The sequence below is a fragment of the Dicentrarchus labrax genome, unplaced genomic scaffold, assembly GCF_905237075.1.
Source record: "Dicentrarchus labrax unplaced genomic scaffold, dlabrax2021, whole genome shotgun sequence".
Classification (NCBI taxonomy): Eukaryota; Metazoa; Chordata; class Actinopteri; family Moronidae; genus Dicentrarchus; species Dicentrarchus labrax.
In genome coordinates this window covers 19,841,765-19,867,736 of record NW_026136703.1, presented here as the reverse complement: position 1 = coordinate 19,867,736, position 25,972 = coordinate 19,841,765, and the positions used below count along the sequence as shown (strand labels likewise).

Below are 25,972 nucleotides of genomic sequence, written 5' to 3'. Positions count from 1 at the left end.
GTAGCATGCTTATATTATGTGACACACTAAATTAAAAGTTACCCAGTTGTCCACTGAAACACAAGCTGTATTCTAAAATAAGTTTGTAAAATAAGCTGTTTCTCGCTAAAAACTATTCAGTAGCTTCTTGATATTAGAGACATTAAGACACTTAAAAAGAATAACATTGTTAATAAACAGCAAACATAAAGGTTCATTTTATAAGTTATTTGACTGGCTTGAATTCAGTTGAAGTATTTTTTAATTATACTGAAGTTTCTATAGCATAATTTCACTGGTATGTTCCAGAAATGTAATGCATACATTTTTAAAGCAGCCCATAAGCATATTTATTTTTCAAAATGACATATCAAAAGTTTGAGTTTATATATAATTTACAGAAAGAAATCAACAAAACATTTGGAAATTAATCATCTTTTTATAGCTGTGAACAAGTAGCATATACAATCTTTGTTAATCTCTTACAGGCTAAGAAAATAGAACTACAATATTGTACACACAATGTTTTCTATATCAGTAAAAATGTAAACAATAGTCAATTTATACATCAATAAATATGTAAAATATACAAAAAGAATTCCTAAAATTTTACAATTAATTATTGTGAGGACAATGTGATAAAAGTTTGGTATTTAATTGGTCAAATAATGGCCAGATAAAGTGGTTGGTTAGGTACATACTGACTCTTTAAATATAAAAACAAAAACAGTAAAAATACAACACACCTGCAAGGTTTATTGTCATTACAAAAAGCATAATGTGAAAAAAATAAAGAATAAAGATGAAAGCATTCAAGTTTAAAACAATCATATATCCATGAGTATCATGTATCAGGCTCAAAGGCACCATTAGTCCGGCCTGACGGTCTCTTTGGGAGAGGTCTGTCTGTTGATCTGCCTCTCCTCCTGGTGCTGGGCAACTCTGAAGCGTCTGCATCTGAAAATGTGGCTTGAGAGACCGGTGTTGGGACTCCTGGCTTTTTCATCTTCTTTTTCCTTCTAGCTCTAAGGGAAAACCAAAGTTCACAATCACAAAAAAATGTTTAAACCACAAAAACATGTTAGTCATAAACCTGTTTTATCTTTCTTTTCTTAGAGAAAAACAACACTTGGACCTTCATGCAGTGTTCAGTAACCATGACCCTGTGAATGTAGTCAGGAGGTAAAGTGAGCCACTAACCTGGCAACGGTCAACTCAGGTTCGGTGTCAGAAAGGGTTGGCTCAGAAAGATACCTAAGTTCCCCAGAAGAAGTAATTGCAGCAGAAACCTTGGAAAATTAAGGAAGGAGAAAAAATGAAAATGATAGAAGAAACCCCTAAATCCCAAAGTCTCTCACTCACCCACCATAGGTTCATTAGTGGCTCATGGTTGGTCAGTTTCACCAAAATATGGCAGGATAGAATAATGGGATTAAAAAACAAAACATGAGTCTACAGCCATGCTAAAAACTCGGTGATGCTGTACTTTAGTTTTAATAGAGAGTACTGCTGAGGCTGATGCAAATATTGTTAGTTTTGCAGGTATTTGGTCATTTTGGACTATCGTGCCTCAACTGACCAACCAATATTGCCACACCTAGAGTCACGCTGCTATCTCTTTCCCAGACCTTCTTTTATTCTTCACTGACATTTCAACTGCAGACGATATACCTCTTAGTTTTGGTCAAACTGTTGTCACATCTACAGAATGTGGAATAAAGAGAAAGGGGACAAGACAGCAGTGTGCTGGTATATTTTGTTGTATAATCTCATTGTAGCTGACGGGAATTCAATTTGACCAAAGCTTCCAAAAGGTGCCAACATGAAACTTTTTAAAGCAACATTTCAGGCCCGCAGAGGGTGTCTGATGGTCAAAATAAAGATTTATGGTATAGTATATACAAAGATTAAATGATACTAAACAGAAACAGAGGCACCATAGACACAAGAGAAAGAAAGCCTGTATCCGGAGTGCAGAAATGTATACCTTACAGCCACACCATTTTACCCCTTTTAGTCCATATTCATTACAGATGAAATGATTCGAGTCACAGGACAAGTGCAACTCATCTTGTCTCCTTACCCTAGTCGGCGTGGACCTGTCAACAGTCCCCTCAGACAAGGCTGTGCGTGCATCCACAGGCGGACTCGCCTCTTCATTGAAATCTCCTACAAAACAAAATCACTCAGCATCACATTTGGAAGTTTCATATACATTATCCATCAGCTGTCTATGACAAGAACATATAATCCACTTACTCTGATCAATTACATAAGAAGCAAGAAAATATCCCTGCTGCCCATTGGCCAGACGCCCAAACCACCAGCTGTCATTGTCTTTGTACAGCACTTGGATGACATCACCACGGCGTATGGTCAGTTCGTCGGATCGATTAGCTTTGTAGTCATAGAGCGAGACGACCTAGAAGAGGAACACAAAAGGTGGAGGGGTTGAATATGAGAGTAAGGAAAGCTGCAAGTGACTGAGCTCACAGTTACAGTGGATACTTACTACTTGTTGAACAGGTGTGGAATCTGTTTCCACATGGATGCCAGAAGAAATGTGGTCCGGAAGAGTCTGCTGGAGAAAAAGAACATTATTTTAAACCTGTAGTAGCAATTTGAGTGCATATATGTTATTTGTATGACCCTATTAGCAGTTTACTAATCAGTGCAGTAATGAATGAAGAAATAAAGAAGAATTACACAGAAATACAAGAAATAACATCCTTACCGACTGTGGCCTGAAAGATGAAGCTCCTTTTAAAAGCTGACCGACTGGACTGAACCCGCCTGAAATTACAAGAGAACAACAACAAAGACCTGGCATAAATACTGCAGCTTGTATTGCAACACAAACCAGTGCCTTATGTTTAGAGAGATTACTTACGGACACAAGTGAAAATCACAAGCGGACCATCTTTGTCTCTGTGTATGGTGTACATGCTTAAGGTGACTCTAAACCACAATGCTGGAAGCTTGGGGTTATGGTCACTATGGTATGCTATAGTTTGTGCAGCTTTAATCTTGGAAAATATTTGACCTTACATATCACAGAGCTGCAGGAAAGCCATTCATTGGTTGAAAACACACAACAGTGTGATTAACTGTACAAGCCACTCACGGTTTAGGGTGCTCAGAGCTGCCTGGGGGATAAGCTGCTCCGCCAGAGAACCAGACATCTGCAGCTTGGAGTGCGGCGACAGGAGAGACGGAGGAGGTAACGAAGCATTTAATCCCGTCTAAAAAGAAAAAGGACTTCAGTTGAATGGCAATTTATTCTATTTCTAAACAGCAGCAATAGAGTAACTACTTTCTATTTCATGTAGATAGTTGTTTTGGTCAGTGGTTGATGTCTAGATGAACAGAGGTCAATTTAAGGACAAAATCAAAAACTTTAAAGTTTCCTATTATGTCAAATTTTATATATAATCAAGGTAACAGTCGAATAATTCACCGGTATTGACACATTTCCCTAGTTTTATTCCTCCTTTTTTAATGGATGCAGGTTCATGATGAAGTGACTCAGGTTCATTATAGGTAGGTGGTCAGTGTTTATGGGAAACTTCCTTAGCCTTAGCACACTTTCCTCTGTTCTCACCACAGCCAGGTTTTCTGCAGCATATCCCATGATTGACTACATTTTACTACAGTTTTCCTCTAACCTAGGCTACGAAGGTGATCTGAGTGAGGGGCTAAAATACAATTAGAGTTTTCCAGGACAATATAGATGATTATCCAAGATATTTGGTCATTTTAATCATTCCAGGAAGTTTGGGAACCCTGACTATGGTAACCAGCAAGATAACCTGGATAACAAATGGCCTGGTGGAAATGTTAATGCTGTGCTAACCAACATTTGAGTTCATTAAACACACAGACTTTATAACATTCTAAACTTATTTTTGTGGTGTTTCCTTCCTCACCACTTGAGAGGAAAGCCAAGAACAAGCTGGTTAGAGAACAGAGATTAGAGAACAAAATCAATGTTGGCACGAAAGGCTCGACAGGTTACATAACCACCTATGACCTGAATAAATACTATACAAAGGTGTGTTTAGAGTGCTGATCAAAAAACTTACGGTGCCAGAATCTGATGTCAAGCTCCTCCCTGTGTGAATAATCAAACAAAAAAGAGCATGTAAATACAGAGACAGCACCGCTGCACTAACACAGCTTAATCCAGATCTAATGCAGCATAGCATGTTATTATATAAAACCACACACACACACACACACACACACACACACACACACACACACACACACACACACACACACACACACACACACACACACACACACACACACACACACACACACACACACACACACACACACACACACACACACACACACAGTACCTTGCTCATAAATGTATCCAGAAGTTGAGGACCTGTGATGTGGTTCCTAAAAATGGATTGAAAGGGTGAGTTTTGGAATATATTATTATTTGAATTATTGTAAAGAAGATAGAGGAGAAAAAAGAGGACGGTATTTACAAGTACGGAATTCAGTTGCTCCTTAACAGATTGCATTTTCAATGCAAGTCTTGTTGCTTGGGCAAATTGATCCATGGCTGCAGCACCAGATGTCTCCTGTAAAGCTGGGGGATCTGGTGTTTTCCTGATGGTTTTGGTGTCAGCAGAAGCTGATCTGCTCACGCTTGATGCTGCCTTTTTTTTGTGCAACTCCAGCTGGGAAACTGTGTGATAAAGGATAACAGTCTTGGCTTACTTTGTATTTAAATTCCTAAAAAAGTGAACACAGTTGGTGAGAGATTCAGGGGCTGGATCAACAGAAAAAATGGCACTCGTCTGGTGTTTTCACAAACCTTTGCGATCATACAGGTACACATGGACAGGCTGGCTCTGACCGAAGGCACAGAAAGCAACCATGTTTTCATGAGGGTGGAATGACATCCCGTGGAGGGCAGTGGGGTAACAAAGCTCAGAGTAGACTGCAACTTGGTCACCTGAGAAGACAAATCGGCTTACTGCTGGAGCCACTAGGCAGAATACTGTCAAAACAGAACAGAACCGACTGGCTTCTTTCTTTACAGAAAAAAACCCTGTTCTCACCTGTGTCGGTATTCCAGACATATGCCATCCCATCTTCGCTACCAGAGAAAATGAAGTTCCCACATGGTGTGAAAGTGCTATAGATCCTCTCTCTGTAGTTTGTGGCTCCAGTGTACTTCTTCACAGCCAGGCTGAAAGGGGCAGATAAATTGTTGTAATGATACAAATGGATACTTGGATCGGTTCAAACATAAGATATATGTCTTTGGTCTGTACAGTACTGGCCAATACAATATTTTTCATCCATTTTTTGATCATACATTTCTCTGACATTTTCTTTAACTACCATTAGAGTGTTAAAATATTTTCTTTTGCTTTATCCTATTACAATTTGCTCCTACAATTCACCAGTTATCGGTCTTTGAGAAACAGCAAACTCTAAAACCAGTTCTGTGTTCTGGTATATGTGGTTTGGAGCAAGACTTAAGTGAAACATCATCTTATTTTGTCAGTATTTTACTTATGACTGGTGGCAATTTGTGGTATCAATAAAAATTAAAAATATGTTAATGGTTTTGTCCACCCAGAAATGGGGAGCAGAGGTTTTAATAGTTCAGTAATACTGAAGCTATATAATTTAACTTTAATAGCTGCTCTGTGCTGTCAACTTTGTGAAAAGTTGTATAATGTGTTAGTAATGTTAGACTTAATACTGATGCTTTACCAGGGCAAATACAGTACGTTAATGCTATTATTTAGAATGAGTTATCATGTAGTCACAAAGGCTAAGATGCACCCACTCTCTCCAGTCATAGCATAGCCTTTACTGGCACTGTGTAATTGAAGTGGCTATATAGAAAACCCCCAAATCAGTTTCCTGTAATCACAGATGGTACTATTTAAGTTTTGCCTATCTTATTTACATTCTCAAGTCCATCATCCTCAGGACACTGTCTTTGGCATGGATGAGCAGGCACCGCCCATTTGGATGGAGCTGCAGCATGTTGATGGGGATACCCCTGAGGTCACTCTCATCAATTTTCTGCCGAGAAAAAACATGCAGAATTTTACGTTTCTTTCAAAAACATTTTCTACTGCACAAGCAGAAGACTTTTGTTGTGCAAGTATTTTTGTTAATTATCTAATTAGACCAATATCGGACAAATCTTTAGTATACTGTATGATATGCACATTGCACAGGTAGATATCAAATCCTGTACCTTCTCTATACACCAGCGACGACAAGGTTGATGCTGCTTGCTGTCATTTACTGAAGTTTTCCACACAATGATTAGGCCTGTGTTGTCTGCAGAGAACATTCTCCTTCCTAATTACGACAAAGGGAACATCAGCTTTAACAAGAGACAAGAACAAGATTCTTCATTCACATTACAAAAGAAGCCAACAGAGCAATTTGCTTCATAATAGATGGCATTATAAATACTAAATATAATCCCCATCAAAAATAGTTAGGGTTAGAGTTTGAGCAGCAGCAGCTTATGATTAAGACATACACTTTAAAATAAACAAATGTTTTTAATTTACTTTTAAATTAGCTCAATAACGGGGCATTGCTCAGGTCTTCAGAAGTCCACTGTTCGTTTATGATTATGAAATGCATTTTTAAAATCCAATCCAACAAGTTCATCTCGGTGGCCAATAGACATAACAAAGAAGAAAATCTAACAACTATGGCAAGCTTTATTTAAATTTCATGTTCATGCATACTTGTATGAGGGAAATAATTTTTAAGACACAGCATCTATTCTGGTGAATAGGTAGTTGTGGGCCTATCTTAGCATGCACTGTGTGAGGGGTACACACCATGGGCAGGATGCCAGTTTATGACACAACATCAAGAACACAATACCTTCAGAGTCAAAACAAACGGTGTTGATGAAGCTGCTGTGACCCTCAAACTCCTGCAGCAGCTGACCATTCACATCATCGACATCGAGTCTCCAGACCCGCACCAGAGAGTCGTAGCCCCCAGTCACCACCAGGTTCTGGGCTGCTGGGTGGTACTGAGCACTGTACACAAAGGATGGATGAGGGAGCACCTTCTGGGCTGTGCCCTGAAGTCTCTCCACATTCCACTGTCTGAAGGAGGCAAGCAAGAACAACTGAATAATGCAAATGTTCTTTTGTGCAAAGAAAGTGTGTTCTTTAAATAATACTCTTGAGTCAGACAATCACCACTATAGCCCAAAACATGCTGTGTCACTGGTAAAAGACATAGTGAGCCACTATATGAGGAGTATTTACTCCCCCTACAGGTGCTACAAAAAAACTGCTATTACAGCAATTCATTCACCAGCAGTGACACCTCATACACAACTATTCTACTCACTCCTAATCAGTTCTATTTATTTTTTGATCAAATAAACAGAAACATACCTGACAGTACCATCAGAGGAGGCAGACAAAAGGGTCCGATCATCTCTGGACCAGCAGAGATCATAGACTATTTTGAGATGGCCACTGAAGGCTGCCAAAACCTTGCCCGAGGGAATCTCATACACTGAAACAATAAATAAATATGTTATTTTTTGAGCAATGCAATTTTCCCTTTTTTGTATATGCTTGGAAGCTGCAGACTCCTGAGGTCATCCCCAGAGCTGTTCATGACTACTGTGTATAAACAGCAAGTTAATTAGCTGGAAATGTCTGCTGAGGTGTCAAGAGGCACATCAGGAGTTTTACACAGACAAAGTGTTGCCTACCTACAACAGGGAAAGCATCTCTGTCAGCACAGGCAGCAGCCAGTATTGTCCCAGCATGAGAAAAGAGCACTGTGAAGCAGCCCATCTGACCACCACGGAATGACAGCATGGGCTTGTTTGGAATCCGACAGACCTTTAACAGAAAGACTCTGGTAAGGCTTTTTGCAGTGAACCCTGTTTTAAGGATACGTCAAATCAATACTTATATTCCTTCTTCTTCCTTCCCTAGACAGTGCTTCCTTGCTGAGTCACTTTGGAAAATACCAGCATGACTGAGTTGTGTAACTCGAGCTGCTGATGCGTTGGCTAAACTTTAGAAGTCATTTTACATTATTTTTATCTGTTACAGTAAATTGGAATTGCATGAGGATGAGCTCACTTCACAGCCTGTATGGACAGTTTATATTTAAACTGTTTCTTATTTTAAACCACATCAGGCTGCATGCTAGTTAAAACAATCTACAACAGTGTTCCACCAACCTGTCCTGGCAGCCGACTCCACCTCAAGATTGGCGGCTTGCTGTCTAGAGGCTGTGTCAGGCTTCTCTTGGTGACCTCATTCTGCAGTTCACTGTAGGAGGTGCTACCTCTCTCCTCCTGCAGGGCCATCATGGACCGAATACTGGGGTCAACCTGCAGAACAAAAACAATCTCAGCTACAACGTATTACTGAATCCATCTGTGGCTTGACTTCAGCGTTACACAAGAATATCTGAAACAACTTTATCTACAGTGTTATTAATATGTTACATGTCAAACATTTGCGTATCTACATACCTATAGTAGAAATGTTAGACATAAGTATTCATAATAAAGATAAACAAATGAATACTTGTTAGCAGCTAACTTACATGCTCCGGAAGTTTAATGCCTTTCACTGTAACATAAAGAGTGGATGCATATTTGTTTCTTGGGTATTTCCTCCACCACTCGACCACCTCAATTGTTTTAGGTTGCCTCTTTGCCCGAAGTGGAGGGCAGAAGAGCTGAAGGCGAAGTTTACTGTCGATATTCAGTACACCATTTGTACCGACAAGCTAAACGATACAGAGAAAATGTGAAATAAGCATTAAAATGAGCAATAAAATATAAATTCAGACTGGACTTTTCCAGGCCAGGTCAAATTTAATACCTTGAGGAATGCCCATGCAATCTTTCTGAATCCTCGCTCATGCTTGTCAACATCAACGTTGGCTCTTGCTTCTTCCATGGTTATGAAGTCAAGGATCTTTACAAAACATTGAAATAAAACCAGTTATTGACAGCTACATTAAAATGGGCCAAATAGGTCTAAATGAAGTGTCTCTTACTTCAAAGAAGAGTATAACTCTGGGGCTTTCGTCATTTTGTTCAACAAAGTAACCAAAGCGTTCATTGAAGATGATCTGTTCCTGCCACTCAGGGATGATTGATTTGTTCTTCTTGAAGTCGAAAGGTTGAGTCATGATGGGGAGAATGTGGTCAACGTTCTCTTGCTCATAAAATGAGGAGACTGGACGATGGCTGTGAAAAACAAGACAAACAAATACTTTTCAAGCAAATACATAAAAATATGGAGACTGTACAGCATGTCTAGATTCAACTAAAACACAAGTAACTATGTTTTAAATGTTACATGTTACAATTCAGTATCCAAAGAGAAAAGTATACCCAGCAATACAACATCAATATCAAGGAAAACACACTGAAAAACAGTGTGTAGGTGTCTGAGAGTGTCCATTCTCACCTGTCTTCCTTCTTCACATACTGTCCACTAGTTTCATCGATAACATGGATCTTCACCATGGGGTGTGAGATCAGTAGGTTGTTCTTGAGGTGATCTGTTCTGTGGATGTACACTCCCAGCACAAGGCTGTCATCAAATGTTGGTTGCTGTGGTACTTCTGCCTCAGTTTCACTCTCTTCTTTGACAACTGAAAAACAGGAAATTAAAAAATATTAAATTCATCAAGATCATACATTTAAATGGAACTTAATGGAAATAAATTAATTCCTGAAAATTAAGATCCAGTTACCATGTTTCTTCTTCTTCTTTTTCTTCTTTCCCGTAGGTTCTGTTTCATTTTCCATATCCGCATCCTGGTCAGCATCTTCATCTTGATCCCTAGTGTACAAAAAGGAATTAAATCATAGTTCAGTATGCTGCTAAAAACCTAACATATAACATATAGCCTTAGTATTAAATGTAAAAAAATAAACCTTTATCATATAAGTAGATATTGTATACACACCCTACTTCTGACTGTGAGATTACAGATTTCAGCTTTTTCTTTTTCTTCTTCCCAACATCATTATTTAGTGTAACATTTTGGGAGACAATACTTTCTTCCTCTGCCTTGACTCTGGTCTTCTTTAAAGTCCTCTCCTCCTTCTGTGCAATCTGCTGTTGGTATTCATGCAGCAGCTTGTCCTCTGCGTCCTCCACCTGACTCTCTGCCTTGGCCTCTGCAGCTCCTTTGTTTTTCCCCTTCTTACTTCTTCGCTTTGGTTCCTTTCCACCATCTACATCATCTGGCTCCAAAGCGATCTCAGACTTGGACGCATCCACGTCCTCCTGGATGTAACTTGAGGTGTCCTGACGTACAGGGAGGGGGGGAAGCTCCCTCTTACTTTTCTTCTTGCCTTTTGAAGTTTGACTCTCATCTTGGTTCCTACTGTTGTTAATATTAATCTTTTCAGCGGTTTCCCTCTCTCTTCGTTTATTCTTGGTGTAGCGAGGGCTGCCCTGTTCGGGGTGATACGTGTTTTGGAGGATGGTCTCATCCTCCTCTGTGTCCTTCTCAAGATTGAGATTCTTTTTTAGATTCTGAAGCTAAAAGAAACAGTGGGAAGGGAGAGCACACCAATGTCAATATATATGTTAATTTCTTTTCATTTAATAAGACCATTTAAATTACTTTGCAGTGTATTTTGGAAGGTGACACAGTAAACAAACCAGGTGTAATTTGAAACACAGTCTTAGTTGTTCTGCTGCGTGTTGTATGCCGAATCGGAGCAGAATGATTCAAATCTTGTTCTTTCCTACAAATATTTCAGCCCTAAACTATCAGATCTTTAAAGCTTGATTGTGATGTTCTCCACCACTGAAGGCAGAAGTACACATATTAGAACACTTACCACAATAGTCTCCTGAGCTTCTGTGTTTTTCTTCTTCACCTTTTTCTTCTCTGATTCGGTGTATTTCTTGAACACTTCATTGAATCTTTCCCGGGTCTTCACCCGGTCTTCACTCTCACCTGTAAAAAGGTTACACTATAAGTAACGGGCAAGTGCGCTGGCTGCATTCAGATCAGGTAGTACTGCATGGAAATCAGGTAATAAATTCTTGTTTCTGTGGCAAGTATAGTACTTACTACATACTTGTACTTGGCTTGAGTTTTTCCATTTTACTTCTACTCTTCTCAATTAAAATGGTGCTCACACTTAAATGCTTAAATGATAGTAATCTACCGACATTATATAGAGTTATAAAATAACATAAGACTGAAATTAGGTTTACTGCATTTTACTTTTGATACTTCAACTATACTAAGATGATATTACTTCTGTACACTTTTTATCGCAGGACTTTTACTTGTAACGAGGCATTTTAACAGTGTGTTATTTCTCCAACCACTGGTGTGTTGAGAGGACAGCAGGACACTCACCTGCTGGCATTATTAGGCGATGTGATGTCTCTCATTCTGAGTGCAAAAGGAGTGTAATCCAGGGAGCAAGGCATTCATTCTAAAAATACAAAACAGGGATAACGTTAACGCTGCACAACAAAATCTCTGCTGGATCATACTTCGCTGGATTGTTACGTGAACAACTGGTTCATGCTAGTTTATCATTATGGATGAAAACACTAGAACAAACGTGTTTTATGTGTTATCTGCGTAGCTGTGGCTAAAAACAACCTTCAGGAAAAGCACATTTTGTGAGAAGCTAACAGCTAACCGCTAGTTAGCTTGCTAAGTGCTAACGTAGCTAACCCGGTGGCTTTGTTAACGTTACTTACGTTTGGTACAGTGAGATTGAGTTCCTCCGGCAAACAGTCTGCGCTTCACAATAAACCAAACTTTACATACATGTCTTTTAAAAGCTGGACAGGCGTTAACTGAGGTTAATATAACTGCAGTGATTGCGCAGTCCTCCAACTTCCCCAACGACGCCGACACGGTTACCAAGCCAACAACAACAAGGATGAACGCGAGGGCGGAGCTTGTGACGTAAACAACAGATTGACCAATGACATTCGAGGACAGCAGAATCAAAATTACGTAACTATCTACGTATCTACGTAGCTATCTCTCAGCATAGAGAGTGGGATTAATAATAACATAATCATAGAAAGAAGTAATATAGTAACTAATTAACGTTTATTTTGTTTTTCTCTCTGTCTCTCTCTCTCTCTCCCCAAGAGACAGTTATACATCGTGTAGAGTAGGCTGTAACCCATACAAACAAAAAAAGAGCCTCAATTAATTCATTAATACAACAAAAATAAAAAAATAAACTAAAATAAAAGATATAAGTAAAGGAGAGAAGGGTATATACTTAACAAACAAAACATGAGATATGCATATAAGATACACTACCGAACATGAAGTGATCAGCTCCACTTAAACCATCTACTACACTTAAATACTGTTAACACTAACCAAAAACCTGCTCTCAGGACAGACCGTTTGCCTTTTAATAAGAGTTATGTAAAGAGTCTGAACAATGAAATGTACTGTAACAAAGAAGTGCAATTTACCTTACAGTCACATGACTTTCCAGTAGGCGTGTCTGTGTGCAGGTTGTGTAAAACAGACAGGTGCTGTACCTTCCTGCTGAAAATGTAGTCATGGCTTCTGGCTTCTGTGAAGATTGCAACCGACTGCTCACAGAATTTATTGCTCGTGTGAGGACATTTTGCAGAGAGTTTGAGCAAAAACTAAGGGACATTTTCAGAGAACTTTGTCGGTGCACCTGCTTTAGGACTAGACCTGAAAGGAGATCTCAGGAGTCGCCCTCTGTACATCTTCTGTATGGTAGGAATATTGTAGCTGTTCGTTTTCTTTGTTGTAGACAGCCATGTGAGGGAGTGGAAAAACAACATACAGACTTTATCTGTCCTTTTTTATTTGTGATAAAAGTTCACACAGTTGATATAGGTGTGTCATTTAATTTAGAAGATCAGATTAAGTTATAGTGTCTTTGATTAACTATTATGTTCTATTATTACATAAGTAAAACCCACCAATTGTGTACAAAATCAGAATAAAGCCAACTGTGTTCATTTCAGACTGTTCATTTTAGAATGATCCCTAAAGTTTGGGAATATTCATTATTGTTAATCTGTTTCTCCTCTCAGATGATGAAACCCAGCTCCTTAGTCAGGAACATCTACAAGCGCTGAACAGACTTGCAACCTCAGAAAACATTGATCTACAAATGACTGCAGCCATGTATTATTTACATCTCAGTCATCATTGTGAGTAACAAAGTCAAACAGATTTTTATGTTCCTTCTGACAGACTTCATGATAGCAGTGACTTGCAGATCAGCGGCACATGAATTGAGACTACTCTTGGCATTTCAGGTTCCTCATATCACTCACTTTGCAGATAAGCTCCCTAACGGGTATGACCAGTATCATGCAAATGTTCAACTGTATTCTTTTCCAGTGATGGCAGATAATACCCAGCATGTGTGGGGCTTTAGTGTCATTACAGTATGCAGAAAACATTGATTGTTTTTTTTGTTTTTTTATATCCCACTGTTATATATATACAGTCCTTTACTATGATAAACTGGTAACTCCTGGGGCAGTGGCTCATATAATGTGACTGTAGTACTCGAAGTACGCGTAGTTCAGTTTTCTCTTTTGTCAGATCATTGTATTGATAAGCGTTATGTCCAGTAGTGTGCAAATATTTGACCACATATTGTATTTTGCTTGGACATGGCAGTTACTGTGTTTACTTGGTGGGATATCTCTTTTGGGACTTGCATTTAAAACCACCACCAGTCAAAGATTTCATGTTAATAACTAACTTTTGGCTTTATCTAGTGAGACAGACAGCTAATTTAAATTGTGTTTAACCTGTAGATCATTCTTGGTTGTTCTAAAAATACACAATGAAGAAATTTAACTCACTCATACAGTTCTTCTCCTTCATCCATGGTAATCTTTTGTCTGTTCTTTATTTTATAATTTTTTTTCATTGTTTGTTACAGTGAACTCTCCGTTACCAGATGCCTTCATGGAGCCACTCATGGCCTTACTTTTATCAACTGACCTCGATGTGCAAAAGACTATCTCTCTGTCTTTGGTAAATCTGTTAGTAAAAAATAATGGTAAGATATAAGAATAACAAGGTATTTAAAGAATTTTCCTTTGTTAATTCACAATCCTTAACCTCCCCTCTGTATTTATATTGTTTTAATGGGTCAAATCAATAATGTGTCAGGCATTTGAACTGAAATCACATAGTTTGTGTGAGTCAGATGGTTGTAATTACTGTCCATGAAATCCGATTTCAGCGTGCAAAGAGTTAGTGATTGAAATGGGGATGCTGGTGCCGATACTGGAGTCGTTCCAGTCTGGGGATGCCACCGCTCAGTGTCACTCATGTGCTTGTGTCACCATGCTGGCCTCCTCAGGTTTGTACCGACAGGGAGAACTCTGTCTTATTATAATAGTTGTCACACCTGTTTAGTCAGCGAGTAATTTGCATTTGATGTAACTTTTTCACAGAAAAAGAAACGATAGAAATAAAATAGAGAAAACATAGCAATCAATGGATTTGTGTGTTAGTAATTTGACCACCTATTCATACAGTGTTACAGTAGGCTTTAACAGTGTAAAAGTACTTGTTTTCACCTATTTTTAGAGACTGTTTAACAACATAATAATGTAGTTCTGTCTTGATCAGCTTGAGCTTATGTGTGGGTTTATTTTCTTTCTCTTTATACAGAATCAAACAGGGAAGCCGTCATGGTGGATGGAATCATACCACTGTTGGCTTTGGCAAAATCCTACGACCCACTGGTGCAACAGAACGCAACTTGGGCTCTGTTACATCTCGCACAGTCAGGTGGGATCCTTCAAATCTCAATATTCACACATTTTTCCCAAGAACAGAAGCTGCTGTATTTGTGTTACTTTGCTTGAATATAACACAGAAATATTATTTAAAACTGTCTTTTTTTCCAGATTGGTCAACAAGGATCTTATGTCAGGCAGGAGCCATTCCTGTGCTGGTACTCCTGCTGCAGTCCTCAGATTCAGAGGTTCAGTTTTACAGCTGCACCGCTCTGTGCAACATCGCTGCTGTCCAGGAGCACCATCCAAAGTTACTCAGCATTGGGGGTCATTTTTTGTTAAAGTCTCTTCTCACCCTCATGTCTTCCTCTGTGCAAAAGGTAATTGTTACCTTTAGTAGCTGATAGATGAATTTGAAGGTAAATCATTTAAAACATTTTTTTATTTTTTTCAGAATTCAGCCCAAGCGTGCAGATGCCTCCAAACGCTCTCAAAGAATGGTAATTATAAACCGTGAAACCGGAAATTGACACCATACCCTGTGTCATTTAAACTGTAATTTTTTTTGTGTAGTTCTGATCCAGGAGCAGCTGATGGAGCTTGACTGTGTGTTGCCTCTGAAGGCACTGCTGAAAACCTCTTCTCCTGAGTCAGCCATAACACTACTGTCTACACTGTCTGCACACCCACCAAACAATGTACGATCTCCTACACGAGTTGGTACCTAAATGTGGTGTATTACAGCTGTGCTGTGGTTGGAAAGTATTTAACAATCTGTTTGAACCTTCTTTTTCCTTTCCTGGTCATAATCAATGGATGTCAAAGAAAGTGACAGCAGAAATGAGGCAAGTAATCTGTTCCAATTCCAATATTGATCATATTTACATGGTGGTTTGATTCCAGGACATCCTGGTGAGCGAAGGGCTGTTGGATGAAATCGGTCAGCTGCTTCATCATCACAGATCCAGCTTTGTTATTATCACACATAGCTGCAAGATAATCGCTGACCTCTGTAGCTCCTGCGTGGGTCAGCAGGTATGCCAAGGCTACAATTCATGATTTCATGTCGCATGTCTGTAGTAAATACATGATTTGTTTGTACATGGTGCATGAAATAGATAAACTCCTGATAAAGCCACTTTGAATCCTATTATTGTTTTCTAGGCTGTGATGGAAAGTCCGTGTTTATCAGAACTCCTCTGGGCTCTTCTATCTCCCGCCCTGTCAGATGAGACCATGCTGCATGTGACGTTGCACTTACATCAGCTGATGACCTGGGGTGAGTGACCAGGACATTAATTTGTATTTATCTGCTCTGTTTTGAATGTTGCTGCTCTACTTTTTACCCCCTTTTTTTTATATGAAAAGCATCCACAATCTGTCACTATTTCAGATCCACTCAAGTCTAAATTGTCAGCGACAATAACATCAGAACAAGTTTCAAGACTAGTGAAGTTGTCGGGGCAAATACAAAATCCTGAGTTGTCATACAACAGCTCGGCCATCCTCAGCAAACTAGAAATAACCGGTAATGTTGTTTGCAAGTATTACTCACTGATACAAAAACATCAAATAATCAGTTTCGCTTTATATTGCATATTAAATATTGTTATATTCTGTATGTTTTCACACTGTTCACCCAGGGGAAATGGTCCAGTTGCTGAGACCTCACTATGTTGCCATGTTGGACTACCTGTTGGTGTTCCTCCAAAAGAAAGATGTGAAGTTTCAGCAGCTCTCCATAGTTACACTATTCAACCTCAAGAAAGGTTTGTATTTGTTGTACACCTACTTATTTAGCAACTGAGGGTACTGTAACCATTTCAATGATCTGATAGTATATGTCCCCAAGCAAATCTAAAATAATCAGGCATCATAATTCAGCAGTTCTAAGGATGTTTTTGTCCTTCTTCCTCTGCAGATGGAGACTTTTCATCCCTGTTGGCTGGCAGTGAGTTGGAGATTCAGCTCAGGAAGGTGCATGCGCAGACGGAGGAAACCAGACGGCTGCTGCAAATGATTCAGCCCCTTTCTCCATCTTCTGTTAACCCTTGAAGTTCTCAGTACAAATACTAAGAGATGTGCACAGCGTGGACCGTATGAGGTGTTTACATTCATGCACTGCATGGACAAGCAGCATTTTGATATCGTGTTTGGTGTTTTAATGTGTTTATTTTACATTTTTTATGAGTTTTTATGTTTACAGTCAAGAAATTAAGTGAAAAACAAGGCAGAGATGCGGCATAGTATTACCTTTAATTAAATATGGCATATATTTCAATTTTGTAACAGGTTAACAAGTGATAGGTATAAGCAATACTTAAACTATAAGATCAAATATTGATGATCAGATACATTTGTTTTTATATGATTTTATTGTAATAAACTCACTTAACTTCTACGCCTCAAACTTTGCTTTGTAAAGTGATTGCGCAATATCAAACATAGCAACTGTCAGTGCAATAAACGCTTTGTGCATTGTATTCTCTAAAACAACACCCACAAAACTGAAGCAAAGTCTTTGGAAACTAAGTTCCGTAGCAGCTTTGAAATATGTGATTGCTATATTTCACAAAATCAAAGGGTAAGATAGGGATTTATGTAGGAAGTGAGCTTAAAAACTCTTGTGTTCTTAGCGCAAACGGCCACTTGAGCTATTCCACAGTGACAAAACTGAGGAAGGAAAAGTGCTTAGAATAGCAAGAAATATCAGGAATAAGCAAAAAGCATATGGCTAACATATGTTGTGATTGTTAGAATGGCTATTCCTAGTATTTCACAAAGGCAACACTCTCCATAACTGAAACTGTATTTGCCAGCAAACTATCATTACCACTGTCTACATCTACTGTTTTTTGGATAGTCATTATTAGTTCAGACACCTGCTGTACTGAATAAATTAATAAATAACTTGCCCAGTATTTGTGCCACTTGTTACACACAGAAATGTGACCAAATGCTGACGTCCTCAGTGAGAGGCAAGGCTGTAATTTTACATGCTCTTTCAAGGTGCCAACGGGCAGCAAAATGGCTGTGCTGCAGCAATTCCTGTGTTTCACAGAGAAATCACTGCTCTCCAGTACGGTCTTTGAATGTCTGCCCACTTTGCAGGTGCTCAGATGACCTCTGAAGAATACACAACAGGGAGACAAAAAAAAAGATATCAAATAAAATGTTTCAGAGCAGCTGAAGAGATGAGTAATTTATTATTATTTTTTTTTATTTATTAAGGGATACTGTATATAGAGGAAAAGAAAAGGACACTTAAATTTGCAAACAAGTCATTATTAATGCAATGTTTGGACCTGCAAGCTCTTCGTCAGGGAAAACATGACATTTTTTGCTTTGAATACTGTCGGGTTTTGCCTGACAAAGAGCTGGCTGGTGCTTGGTGTTAATTTCCCACTCTGAGGACAAATGTTCTCAAGTGATCTGCTGGTCGTGTCTCACCTGCTCGTTGGTGGGTCTGGATTTCCTCCAGGCCCGTGAGAGTCCTCAGAGACCTACGTTCTTTGAAGGCCACAACAGGTACCATGTCCTCCTCATTGTTCAGCCCCAGCTGTGAGGTTTTAGTCCCCACTGGCAGTTTGACTGCATCTTCTATAGTGCCATTGTGCACAGGCTCTGTGTTTTCCTTTGGTTGGGCTTCATTTGGCGAGGTCCTCACTGGTACAGATTTCTGTGATAAAGAAGTATTAATCAATTTAGTGAGCTTTTTGGCTTTCAGACATGGAGCTGGTTAGTTATTAGTGGATACTGGATGTGCGTCATAAGAGCCCAGGGGCAATGTACTTCTTAAAAATTGAATTGTAAATCTCACCGTATCTGGAGAATCTGTCCTTCTGGTTCTCCGCATGATCTCCTCAAGTCGCTGGAAAAGAAAACGGCTTTCATTAAAACACTGTCATACTAGACTTTGAAAACATGCAGATTGAGTCTCTTAAATAAGACAGAACATTTGATATTATTCATTTTGATTAACACAGATAATTCATAGTTGTTTACGGATATAGCAATCTAACTTTTTTGTCATGGCAGCGGCTGCCCATGTATATGCAGCGGCCGGTAGCTCCTTCAAACTCGCTATATCTTTACAAAGACCTGCTCCATCACCATCCCCGTGGACCGTCGATGGGCGGACCATGTTCCGAGCCGACAGAGCACAGGTCAAGGAAAGATGGACTTGATGAAGCTTCATGCTAAAATGTAGTCTGGATGAACACTGTTTCTCAAAAGTATTTTGCGACTGCTGTTTACATTCTCCCAAGATGCAAATTCAAAATTCACTGCACAATTATTTCTAACTGTAAATAAATAAATAACGTATTTATTTTATAAAAAAAACCAATATATACATTCTGTCATGTAGCATGAAATAATTACAAGCTTTTTTTGTAGCATGATAAATAAATTTCCTTAATTCCTTTTTATCAAACATTTTCAAACCTTTTTTCTTGCTTGGCGGGCTGCCTCCTCTTTCTGTGCGAGTATTTCTCGCTCTTCCTTCATCTGTTCTGCTTTGGCCTTTTCTTTGGCCTGTTCCTCCTCTCGCTATATTAGACAGAAACACACAAAAACAGGGAAAACAGTAATTGTCCATTAGCAAAAAACCCCAAAAAGCTTCCACAACATTGCCTGTAGGTGCAGATGTGGTTCCTTCATGCACTGAGTAACATTTGCATTTCCCACCTGTTTCTGCAGAAGGGCGGCTTCCTTCATAGCCTGAGCTCTTTCTTCCTCAGCTCGTCTCTGCTCCTCTTCCTCCCTTCTCCTCTTCTCCTCTATGAGACGATGAGCCTCGGCCTGCTGTCGTGCTCGCTCCTCTGTTCTCCTGCGCTCTAGTTCTTCACGACTCCGTCTGAAACATGTCATAAATTGTAATAGAACAGACTTAATGGCCTGCTACTGCACTGTTTCTGTCTCATAGGTGGACATGCTTTTTACCTTTCAGCTTCCTCTCTTTGCAGGCGCTCCTGCTCCTCTTTCTCCCGTTGCAGTCGGGCCTCTCTCCTCTTTTCAGCCAGGAGACGCGAGGCCTCCTCTGGGTCTGTAGTCCCGGCTGAAGGCCTGCACATGACTTCAGGAGGCTGTGGAGCTGGACGAGGAGGCGTCTGGGGAGGACCTGAAGAGAAATAATATCAACTTCAGTATATATCTGAAACACATTAAATACCACTTGAAATACTGCACCTTGTGTGTCTAGCTTACTTCCATCTCCTGCAGTTCTGCTTATAGCTTCTATCTTCTTGTTGGGCGGGTTCAAACATGGAGTCTCTGGTGGGTTTCTGTTCCTCATTTTCTCTTGCTGACCTTCAGCTGGTGTCCTGACAGGCCTTGAGTTACCAGGAGAGAGGGCAGCACTACAAACTGCAACATCTTCCTCAGGGACCGATGGGAGCTCGAGCTGCAGCGGGGTTGAATGTCTGCTGATTGATCTTCGGGGGGTCCTTTAAGATCCAGCAGAAGAGAGCAGATGTCCCACTTTGTTCAGCTTACTGTTACTATGTCATGAATGCACTGTGGACAAACATTTCACCTACCGTTCAGGTGAGGGGGAGGGTGTTCTGCTTTGTGTAACTGTGGCTCGTTTGACACTGGTGTTGACGGCAGGTGATCTAGAATTTGAGCCACTGTTTGAGTTCTTCTTATTAGTGTCTTGCTTTCTCGCTGATTTGATCTAAAACAAAAAGAAAAAAACTAATCAGAATAAAATCTCCGCTTTCAGTACATAAATCTGACAAAATAATTTAAAAAAAGACAGCAGGGTGATCCAAAAAATAATAAGCAAGACAGCATGTATGTAAGACCAAATGCACAGCTACAATTACCTGTGCCAGATTGATGCTTCTGTGCTGGCTGTTGTTGGGACTGGGGGAGGCAGATGGCCTGTGGTGGACTGAACCAGAGTGGTGCTGGGTTTTGTGAGGGGTGGTGGTGGTGGTGGTGGTGGTATTCATGGAGTGGAATGAAACTGCACGGCGACAGATATGGACAACTGAGCCAGTGATTTGTGCCATCATTACGGGAAATTGGGGGGAAATATAGACGTGGTGAAAACAGTAATGGAAATGTGAAGTGGCGCGTGAACAGAGAGGAAAATGAGCAGCGTTAGTAATCAAAGAGCTGAGAAATGTTAGTTGTAGTAGTATCAACAAACCATTAGCATTGCATTGCCATACAATTATAGCAAATGGATTCTGTTATCATGAGGGAGAGAGTACCTTCCTCTCCTGACTGACAACCAGCACTCTTGCTTCTGGCCAGATAAGAGCATGTGGGGGTAAGGAGGCGACTGACCAAGTTCTTCTCCCATGTTGTCAGTGGCAAGCGACGTGGAGCTAGCGTATTGATCAGTTTAAAGTTTGAGAAGTGCAGCAAAAACAAAAGATAAGGAACTCCAGGAATTGTGTTGTGTTAAGAGATGATACAGTATGGGTTAAAATTAGAGAACAGATACTGTTAAATATGGGTTAAAATTAGAGAACAGATTATGTTAAGTATGGTTAAAATTAGTTTAGAAAGATCATGTTAAAAGAGAGCGAAAAAAAGAAAGCACATTCATTTCTACTTACCGTACTTGGTGAGCTTCCTTCCTCTTGAGTTTTGACTGAGGTTCTGTTGGGCCCTTTGGCTCTTCTCCAGTGTCCTACGCACTGCAGATTCATATCGGTCCTTAATTTAAGAAAAGAAAAAAGGGCTTCAGTGTTGATGTTACTCAATCCAGAGCTGTGAAAACATCAGCCTCACTAAAAATACATATTTTTTTGTTTTCCACCATCAAAACTCACTCTGTCCTCTTTCAGTCTCTGCTTGCGCTTCTCTTCCACAGCAGCACGCCTCCTCTCCTCTTTGAGCCTCTGCTCCAGGAGTTTCTTCTTGCGCTGCTGCAGTTGTTGTTCATAGTATCGTCTGGCCCGCTGCTCCCGTTCCACCCTGCTCAGTTCCCGAGAGGCTGGGAGAAAGTAATGAATCAGTTTAAATAGGTGAATCGGTTATGTATGTTAATCTTATAAGAAATTGAGGACAATGCATTACCAGTGTCATGTGAATTGTACCACCGCAGGAGCTCACATACCAAGTAACTTCTGTTGCTCTTCTCTTCTTTCCCGTGCTGCTTTCAGCCTCTCATCAACATTTGGTCCATTAGCCCCTAGAACGGCAAAATAATACTTTGTATGTCACAAATTACATACTATTAGTTATATTAAACATTAAACATCAAGTCAGTCTGTAAAAGAAAAGTCATGCTGAAAGTGGTCGTAGTATCCTATTAATATGACAGCAGCCTCATAAAATGGTGAATGTGAGAGCTGTATCAAACCTGCAGCGGCCCGTGGAGTGGCTGTGTGGCAGATTTGGGCAGCGTTGTTGACAGAGCATGCCGTTTTCTTTGCCTGTGAATTTGGTTTGATATTGGCTAAGAGTGAGGAAAAAAAACAGCATGTTATTCCGTTAGAAAATAGCAATAACTCTGACCCATTCAAGGTTTTATTCTTCTCAATGTTCTTCTCTTGATATTTGGATTTTCTACTATCTGTAAACATACATTATGATTCTGCCTTTGAATGCATCTTTAGTAGTGAAGTGGCTGTTACATATAAACCAAAAACAAATCAGCTTCAAGAAATCAGTCCCAAATAGTGGCTATTATGAACTGGGATGGCCTTAGGGTCAGCTGCAAATAAAAGAGCCATTATAAACTGCCTGCGTATAAAAGGCGAGGAGAACATGCTAGCACCTGACCAGTCCTCATGAAGATGACTGAAACAAGCAAGGAAAAAGGACAACACAAGACCGATGAATAATTGGTATATATGAACAAGGGGGGGACAAAAAATCACATGGATGTATTCCTTTAGGGTTAAAAAAAATATGAAGAAGGTGATTATTCTATGTGTATTATGTAATCTGTGTCCACAGTTGCCCCCCTGATTTCCTCATGTTTATGGTAGTCATGCTCAATTGTAAAATAATAAATGGTTTCTCAAAGGGAATGTATACTATATATTCTATTAATGCGTCATCAATATGATCAGATCATGTATCTATGATCTACAGTCATTCTGGCTTTCCTCCAAGGAGAGGCTTGTTTTGTTATGTGATATGGAAACCATACAAATCCTTCTTAGACAAGAGCACAGATAAAAGCCACTAACCTCTCGTTCTTTCAGATCCATTCCCCTTCCTCTGGCTCTCGACGGTACGTGTAGAAAGTGGTCCCTGCGATGGAGGGATGACACTCTGTTTCTTCTGCACAGCCATGCTAGATATTGAGCCTGGCATACCAATGCTCTCACTCAAAACCCCCTCCTTTCTCTCCTCCTTCTTCCCCTCCTCCTCTTTTGAATTTCTATTTCAAGATGCCTTCGGGTCGTCGCTTTCTAAGTGTGCTGTGCAAGGAACTGCCCCCTGCATCAGCTGCTCGTCCATCTGTACCTTACAAACCAATAGAGAATAAAAAAGCATGAAAACAAAGCATCCAGTTATACCCTCATCCAGTGGGTTAGAGAAGAATTAAAGCGAGGTTATCCACGTAGGAAAATGACTCCTGTCTCCTTTAAGGTTATGGGAGTCTGGAGAGATTCTGATCCTCAATGAGTCTTGTCTATAAAAAGGCTACTCCCCCTTTAAAGATCTCACCCCTTGTGAGCTGCTCTGCTTTACTTTCGACATAATATAGCTGTGTCACTTTAATTCCCCCACCACACTGCCTGCTTGCTAGATGGAAGTGGCCGAAGGGATGCAACGTTTCCTGGAGACAGAAAAAAATGGAAGCAAAGAAGAGAGCCTGCCCTCATGAATAATTACCATGACAACGGTGGTATAATAGTCAGTGACATACATTGCTTGGACATTAACTCTCTCTCTCTCTCTCTCTCTCTCTCTCTCTATCTCTCTCTTCTCTCTCATGGAGTCAGTGCCCTCAATACATGAGGCAAAAGATGTAGTGGGATTTTTTGGGGGGGGTTACCCATGATTCCTCCTTGATAATTCAAATGGTATGACCACTAGATGGAGGTATTTCTTTCTAAAGAACAAGCTGAAGTCAGGCAGGTCTTTATAAATGGCTTCAGCTCAATTCACATAAACTGAGTTTTAGGGTTAAATTAGCACAAAAGCCCCATCAAACAGAAGTCATTGAAACATGAGACTAAGTATTAATCTATTTGACTTATCTGACATCAATCAGTCAGTCAACATTAAAGTTGTTTTCTAAAATAGGCAACAAGAAATACCATACACTTAACATTATGAAATGAAAAAGTTTATAGCTAAAGAATCTGTCGTGTTAAGAGATATCTCAGCAACTATTGGTTGGATTTCCACAAAGATGTGTACAGACATTTATGGCTCCCACAGGATGAATCCCACTGAAGAGGTGATACCTTGACTTTTGTCTAGCGCCACCAGCAGGTCAAAGTTTATAATTATCCAGTGAAATATATCAACATTTACAAGGTAGATTGGCAAAGAATTGGTTACAGATGTAGTTTTCAGACAACTGATATATCCTAATGATTTTAGTGTTTCTCTGACTTCTTTTGCGTCACCATGATGTTCATATCTGTGGATGGATGGATTTCCATACATTTTCACATCAGGTAGAAATGTGTATTTGTCCAATATTTTGATTTATGACCAAATACCTGCAAAACTAATGAGATTCCCATCAGCCTCAGTAGTGTTTCCATTAGCAAATGTTAACATGCTAAACTAAGAAACATAGGTAAACTTACAAAAATATATATATATAATGTACTGTTATTGATAAGTCAGTGTCAGCCATGTGATGAACTGGTGAGGGTGCCTCTTACCCAACAGACCTTTTTCACAGCAGCCATTCTGACATCAAATACTAAGGTAATACCAGGTTGCAAAACATAACTGTAATCCATTATAGTTACAGAAAAAATATGTAATCAGATTACAGATACACTTAGTAACAATGGGGATTATTTATCAGGATTATTAACCCGATTTTTTCCATTTTCTTACAAGGAAAAATATTTTCTTATAAGGTTTACATTGTTCCGTTGTCTTAAAGAAAACACTTGCATCAATACTTCTTATTTAGTATATTATTATTATTTTCTCTTGTTTATATTTATATATTTGGTGTTGAGCTATTCCAAAAGTACCAGAAAGTAATCACGTTACATTACTTTCACATTGTGATACTTGGATTAGGTTACTGCCTAAATTGTTTAGCAGGTAATTAGTAACTGTATCGGATTACATTTTAAAATTAACCCTCCCGACGCTGTGAGCGTGCGTGGGACTGGGATGACGCCTAAACAGGTGTCAGATAAACTAAATCATTTAGCTAATTAAACTAACTGCAACGCCTCATATCTGGGTTATATATGATAACGTTGGCGCCAGATTTTCTAGAGTATAAGTTGTTTTTAAAGACTGTCTGCAGAAGCAACAACTTATGTACATGTTTAAGTATAAATTATTGCACTTTAAATAACCGGAGAAGTTACTTTAGCATCAGTGGCAGTCCCAACTAGCTAGCACTTAAACAGGCTGTGGAGCTGGTTTAGTTTAAAGGATATTAACATAGTGCAACCTACAGCGATGGCCACCAGGTGGTGCTTCCATTCATCTCTGTGTCCCCAACAGGTGTATACAGGTAAGTATGGTATATTATCTTGAGTGGGAATATCTGGACATACAGATTTATTTTTTTTTGCTAAAGGCTGACCTAGCAGTGTTCATAGTGATGGCATTGGATGAACGACAGAGAAGATATAGGAATAAGCACACGTCATAGGCATTAGGGAGTTTTGTGATGAGCCATTGGAGAAAGTGTACACAAGGTACACAGTCTGTGCCACAAATAGCCCGAATCTTTGTGTTCATTCAAGTATTTGCAAGGGTTTGTTGATATAAGATATATTTCAAATCATAGACTAAACAAACCACACATTAATATATATATATATATATATATTTTATCCTTTTAAGTAAGTTCCTGGGGTCACCTGAGGTCAGATCCACCTGGGCCCTACGTGCTGGCTGCCTAGTACAATGCCCCTCCCCCCGATTCCAACAGGAACAATGCCCTCTGGCTGCGTTTCACTGATGAAGCTTGCCCAACTCCCCCATCAGAGAGTCTAAAATGTGTCATAAGGATACACTACACCACAGTCAGGTGGTGTGCCCACAGAGTCACTGGAGCACAAACAAGATGGTGATAACCCGCCTACAACCAACAGCCAAGAAAGGGC

The 25,972-nt window shown here is 39.6% G+C and overlaps 3 protein-coding genes across 8 annotated transcripts; 1 reads left to right on the top strand and 2 right to left on the bottom strand.

Annotated features, from left to right (window-relative positions):
- Positions 1-304: 304 nt before the first annotated feature.
- Positions 305-11,908, bottom strand: ahi1 (Abelson helper integration site 1). Of its 3 annotated transcripts, none has more exons than XM_051395421.1 (27): positions 11,724-11,908; positions 11,371-11,449; positions 10,841-10,959; positions 9,955-10,535; positions 9,739-9,827; positions 9,450-9,636; positions 9,034-9,226; positions 8,856-8,951; positions 8,575-8,760; positions 8,204-8,356; positions 7,724-7,856; positions 7,398-7,521; positions 6,871-7,100; positions 6,221-6,327; positions 5,924-6,042; positions 5,061-5,191; positions 4,814-4,954; positions 4,482-4,684; positions 4,344-4,389; positions 4,062-4,090; positions 3,104-3,221; positions 2,714-2,772; positions 2,492-2,560; positions 2,239-2,401; positions 2,063-2,148; positions 1,180-1,268; positions 305-1,004 (listed from the first exon to the last, which is right to left on the bottom strand). In XM_051395421.1, exons 2-27 carry the CDS (start codon positions 11,378-11,380, stop codon positions 824-826), a joined length of 3,642 nt encoding a protein of 1,213 aa, XP_051251381.1. In that variant the 5' UTR covers positions 11,381-11,449; positions 11,724-11,908; the 3' UTR covers positions 305-823. The 3 variants fall into 3 exon arrangements, with proteins under 3 accessions (XP_051251381.1, XP_051251389.1, XP_051251400.1); XM_051395429.1 differs by having other exon boundaries at positions 2,492-2,557; XM_051395440.1 differs by lacking the exon at positions 1,180-1,268 and having other exon boundaries at positions 893-1,004.
- Positions 11,909-12,517: 609 nt separating this feature from the next.
- LOC127361353 (uncharacterized) lies at positions 12,518-17,139 on the top strand. The gene is made up of 13 exons (XM_051395912.1): positions 12,518-12,741; positions 13,065-13,184; positions 13,931-14,050; positions 14,237-14,356; positions 14,671-14,790; positions 14,910-15,118; positions 15,193-15,238; positions 15,312-15,436; positions 15,642-15,773; positions 15,903-16,017; positions 16,132-16,266; positions 16,382-16,507; positions 16,660-17,139. Exons 1-13 carry the CDS (start codon positions 12,555-12,557, stop codon positions 16,791-16,793), a joined length of 1,689 nt encoding a protein of 562 aa, XP_051251872.1. The 5' UTR covers positions 12,518-12,554; the 3' UTR covers positions 16,794-17,139.
- Positions 16,891-23,487, bottom strand: map7a (microtubule-associated protein 7a). 4 transcript variants are annotated; one of them, XM_051395907.1, is made up of 15 exons: positions 22,895-23,486; positions 22,060-22,155; positions 21,814-21,888; positions 21,527-21,690; positions 21,311-21,410; positions 20,960-21,076; positions 20,567-20,733; positions 20,279-20,415; positions 19,947-20,185; positions 19,683-19,860; positions 19,428-19,596; positions 19,185-19,289; positions 18,559-18,609; positions 18,189-18,417; positions 16,891-17,864 (listed from the first exon to the last, which is right to left on the bottom strand). In XM_051395907.1, the coding sequence occupies exons 1-15, from the start codon at positions 23,019-23,021 to the stop codon at positions 17,854-17,856; spliced, it is 1,965 nt and encodes a 654-aa protein (XP_051251867.1). In that variant the 5' UTR covers positions 23,022-23,486; the 3' UTR covers positions 16,891-17,853. The 4 variants fall into 4 exon arrangements, with proteins under 4 accessions (XP_051251867.1, XP_051251868.1, XP_051251869.1 ...); XM_051395908.1 differs by having other exon boundaries at positions 20,567-20,709; XM_051395909.1 differs by lacking the exon at positions 20,960-21,076 and having other exon boundaries at positions 20,567-20,709; positions 22,895-23,485.
- Between the last annotated feature and the right edge of the window lie 2,485 nt (positions 23,488-25,972).

What these genes read in the sequence shown, in the direction of transcription:
- LOC127361353 (XM_051395912.1), top strand. Translation starts at nt 12,555, where the DNA reads ATGGCTTCTGGCTTCTGTGAAGATTGCAACCGACTGCTCACAGAATTT. An exon ending in TCTGTTAGTAAAAAATAATG is followed by an intron (nt 14,051 to 14,236) that starts GTAAGATATAAG and finishes ATCCGATTTCAG; the next exon opens with CGTGCAAAGAGTTAGTGATT. An exon ending in CTGCACACCCACCAAACAAT is followed by an intron (nt 15,437 to 15,641) that starts GTACGATCTCCT and finishes GTTTGATTCCAG; the next exon opens with GACATCCTGGTGAGCGAAGG.
- map7a (XM_051395907.1), bottom strand. Translation starts at nt 23,021, where the DNA reads ATGCCAGGCTCAATATCTAGCATGGCTGTGCAGAAGAAACAGAGTGTC. An exon ending in CACTCCACGGGCCGCTGCAG is followed by an intron (nt 21,889 to 22,059) that starts GTTTGATACAGC and finishes TTGCCGTTCTAG; the next exon opens with GGGCTAATGGACCAAATGTT. An exon ending in GGACAGATTCTCCAGATACG is followed by an intron (nt 18,418 to 18,558) that starts GTGAGATTTACA and finishes TCTTTATCACAG; the next exon opens with AAATCTGTACCAGTGAGGAC.
- ahi1 (XM_051395421.1), bottom strand. An exon ending in TGGATACATTTATGAGCAAG is followed by an intron (nt 4,091 to 4,343) that starts GTACTGTGTGTG and finishes TTATTCACACAG; the next exon opens with GGAGGAGCTTGACATCAGAT. An exon ending in CCACACCTGTTCAACAAGTA is followed by an intron (nt 2,402 to 2,491) that starts GTAAGTATCCAC and finishes TTCCTCTTCTAG; the next exon opens with GTCGTCTCGCTCTATGACTA.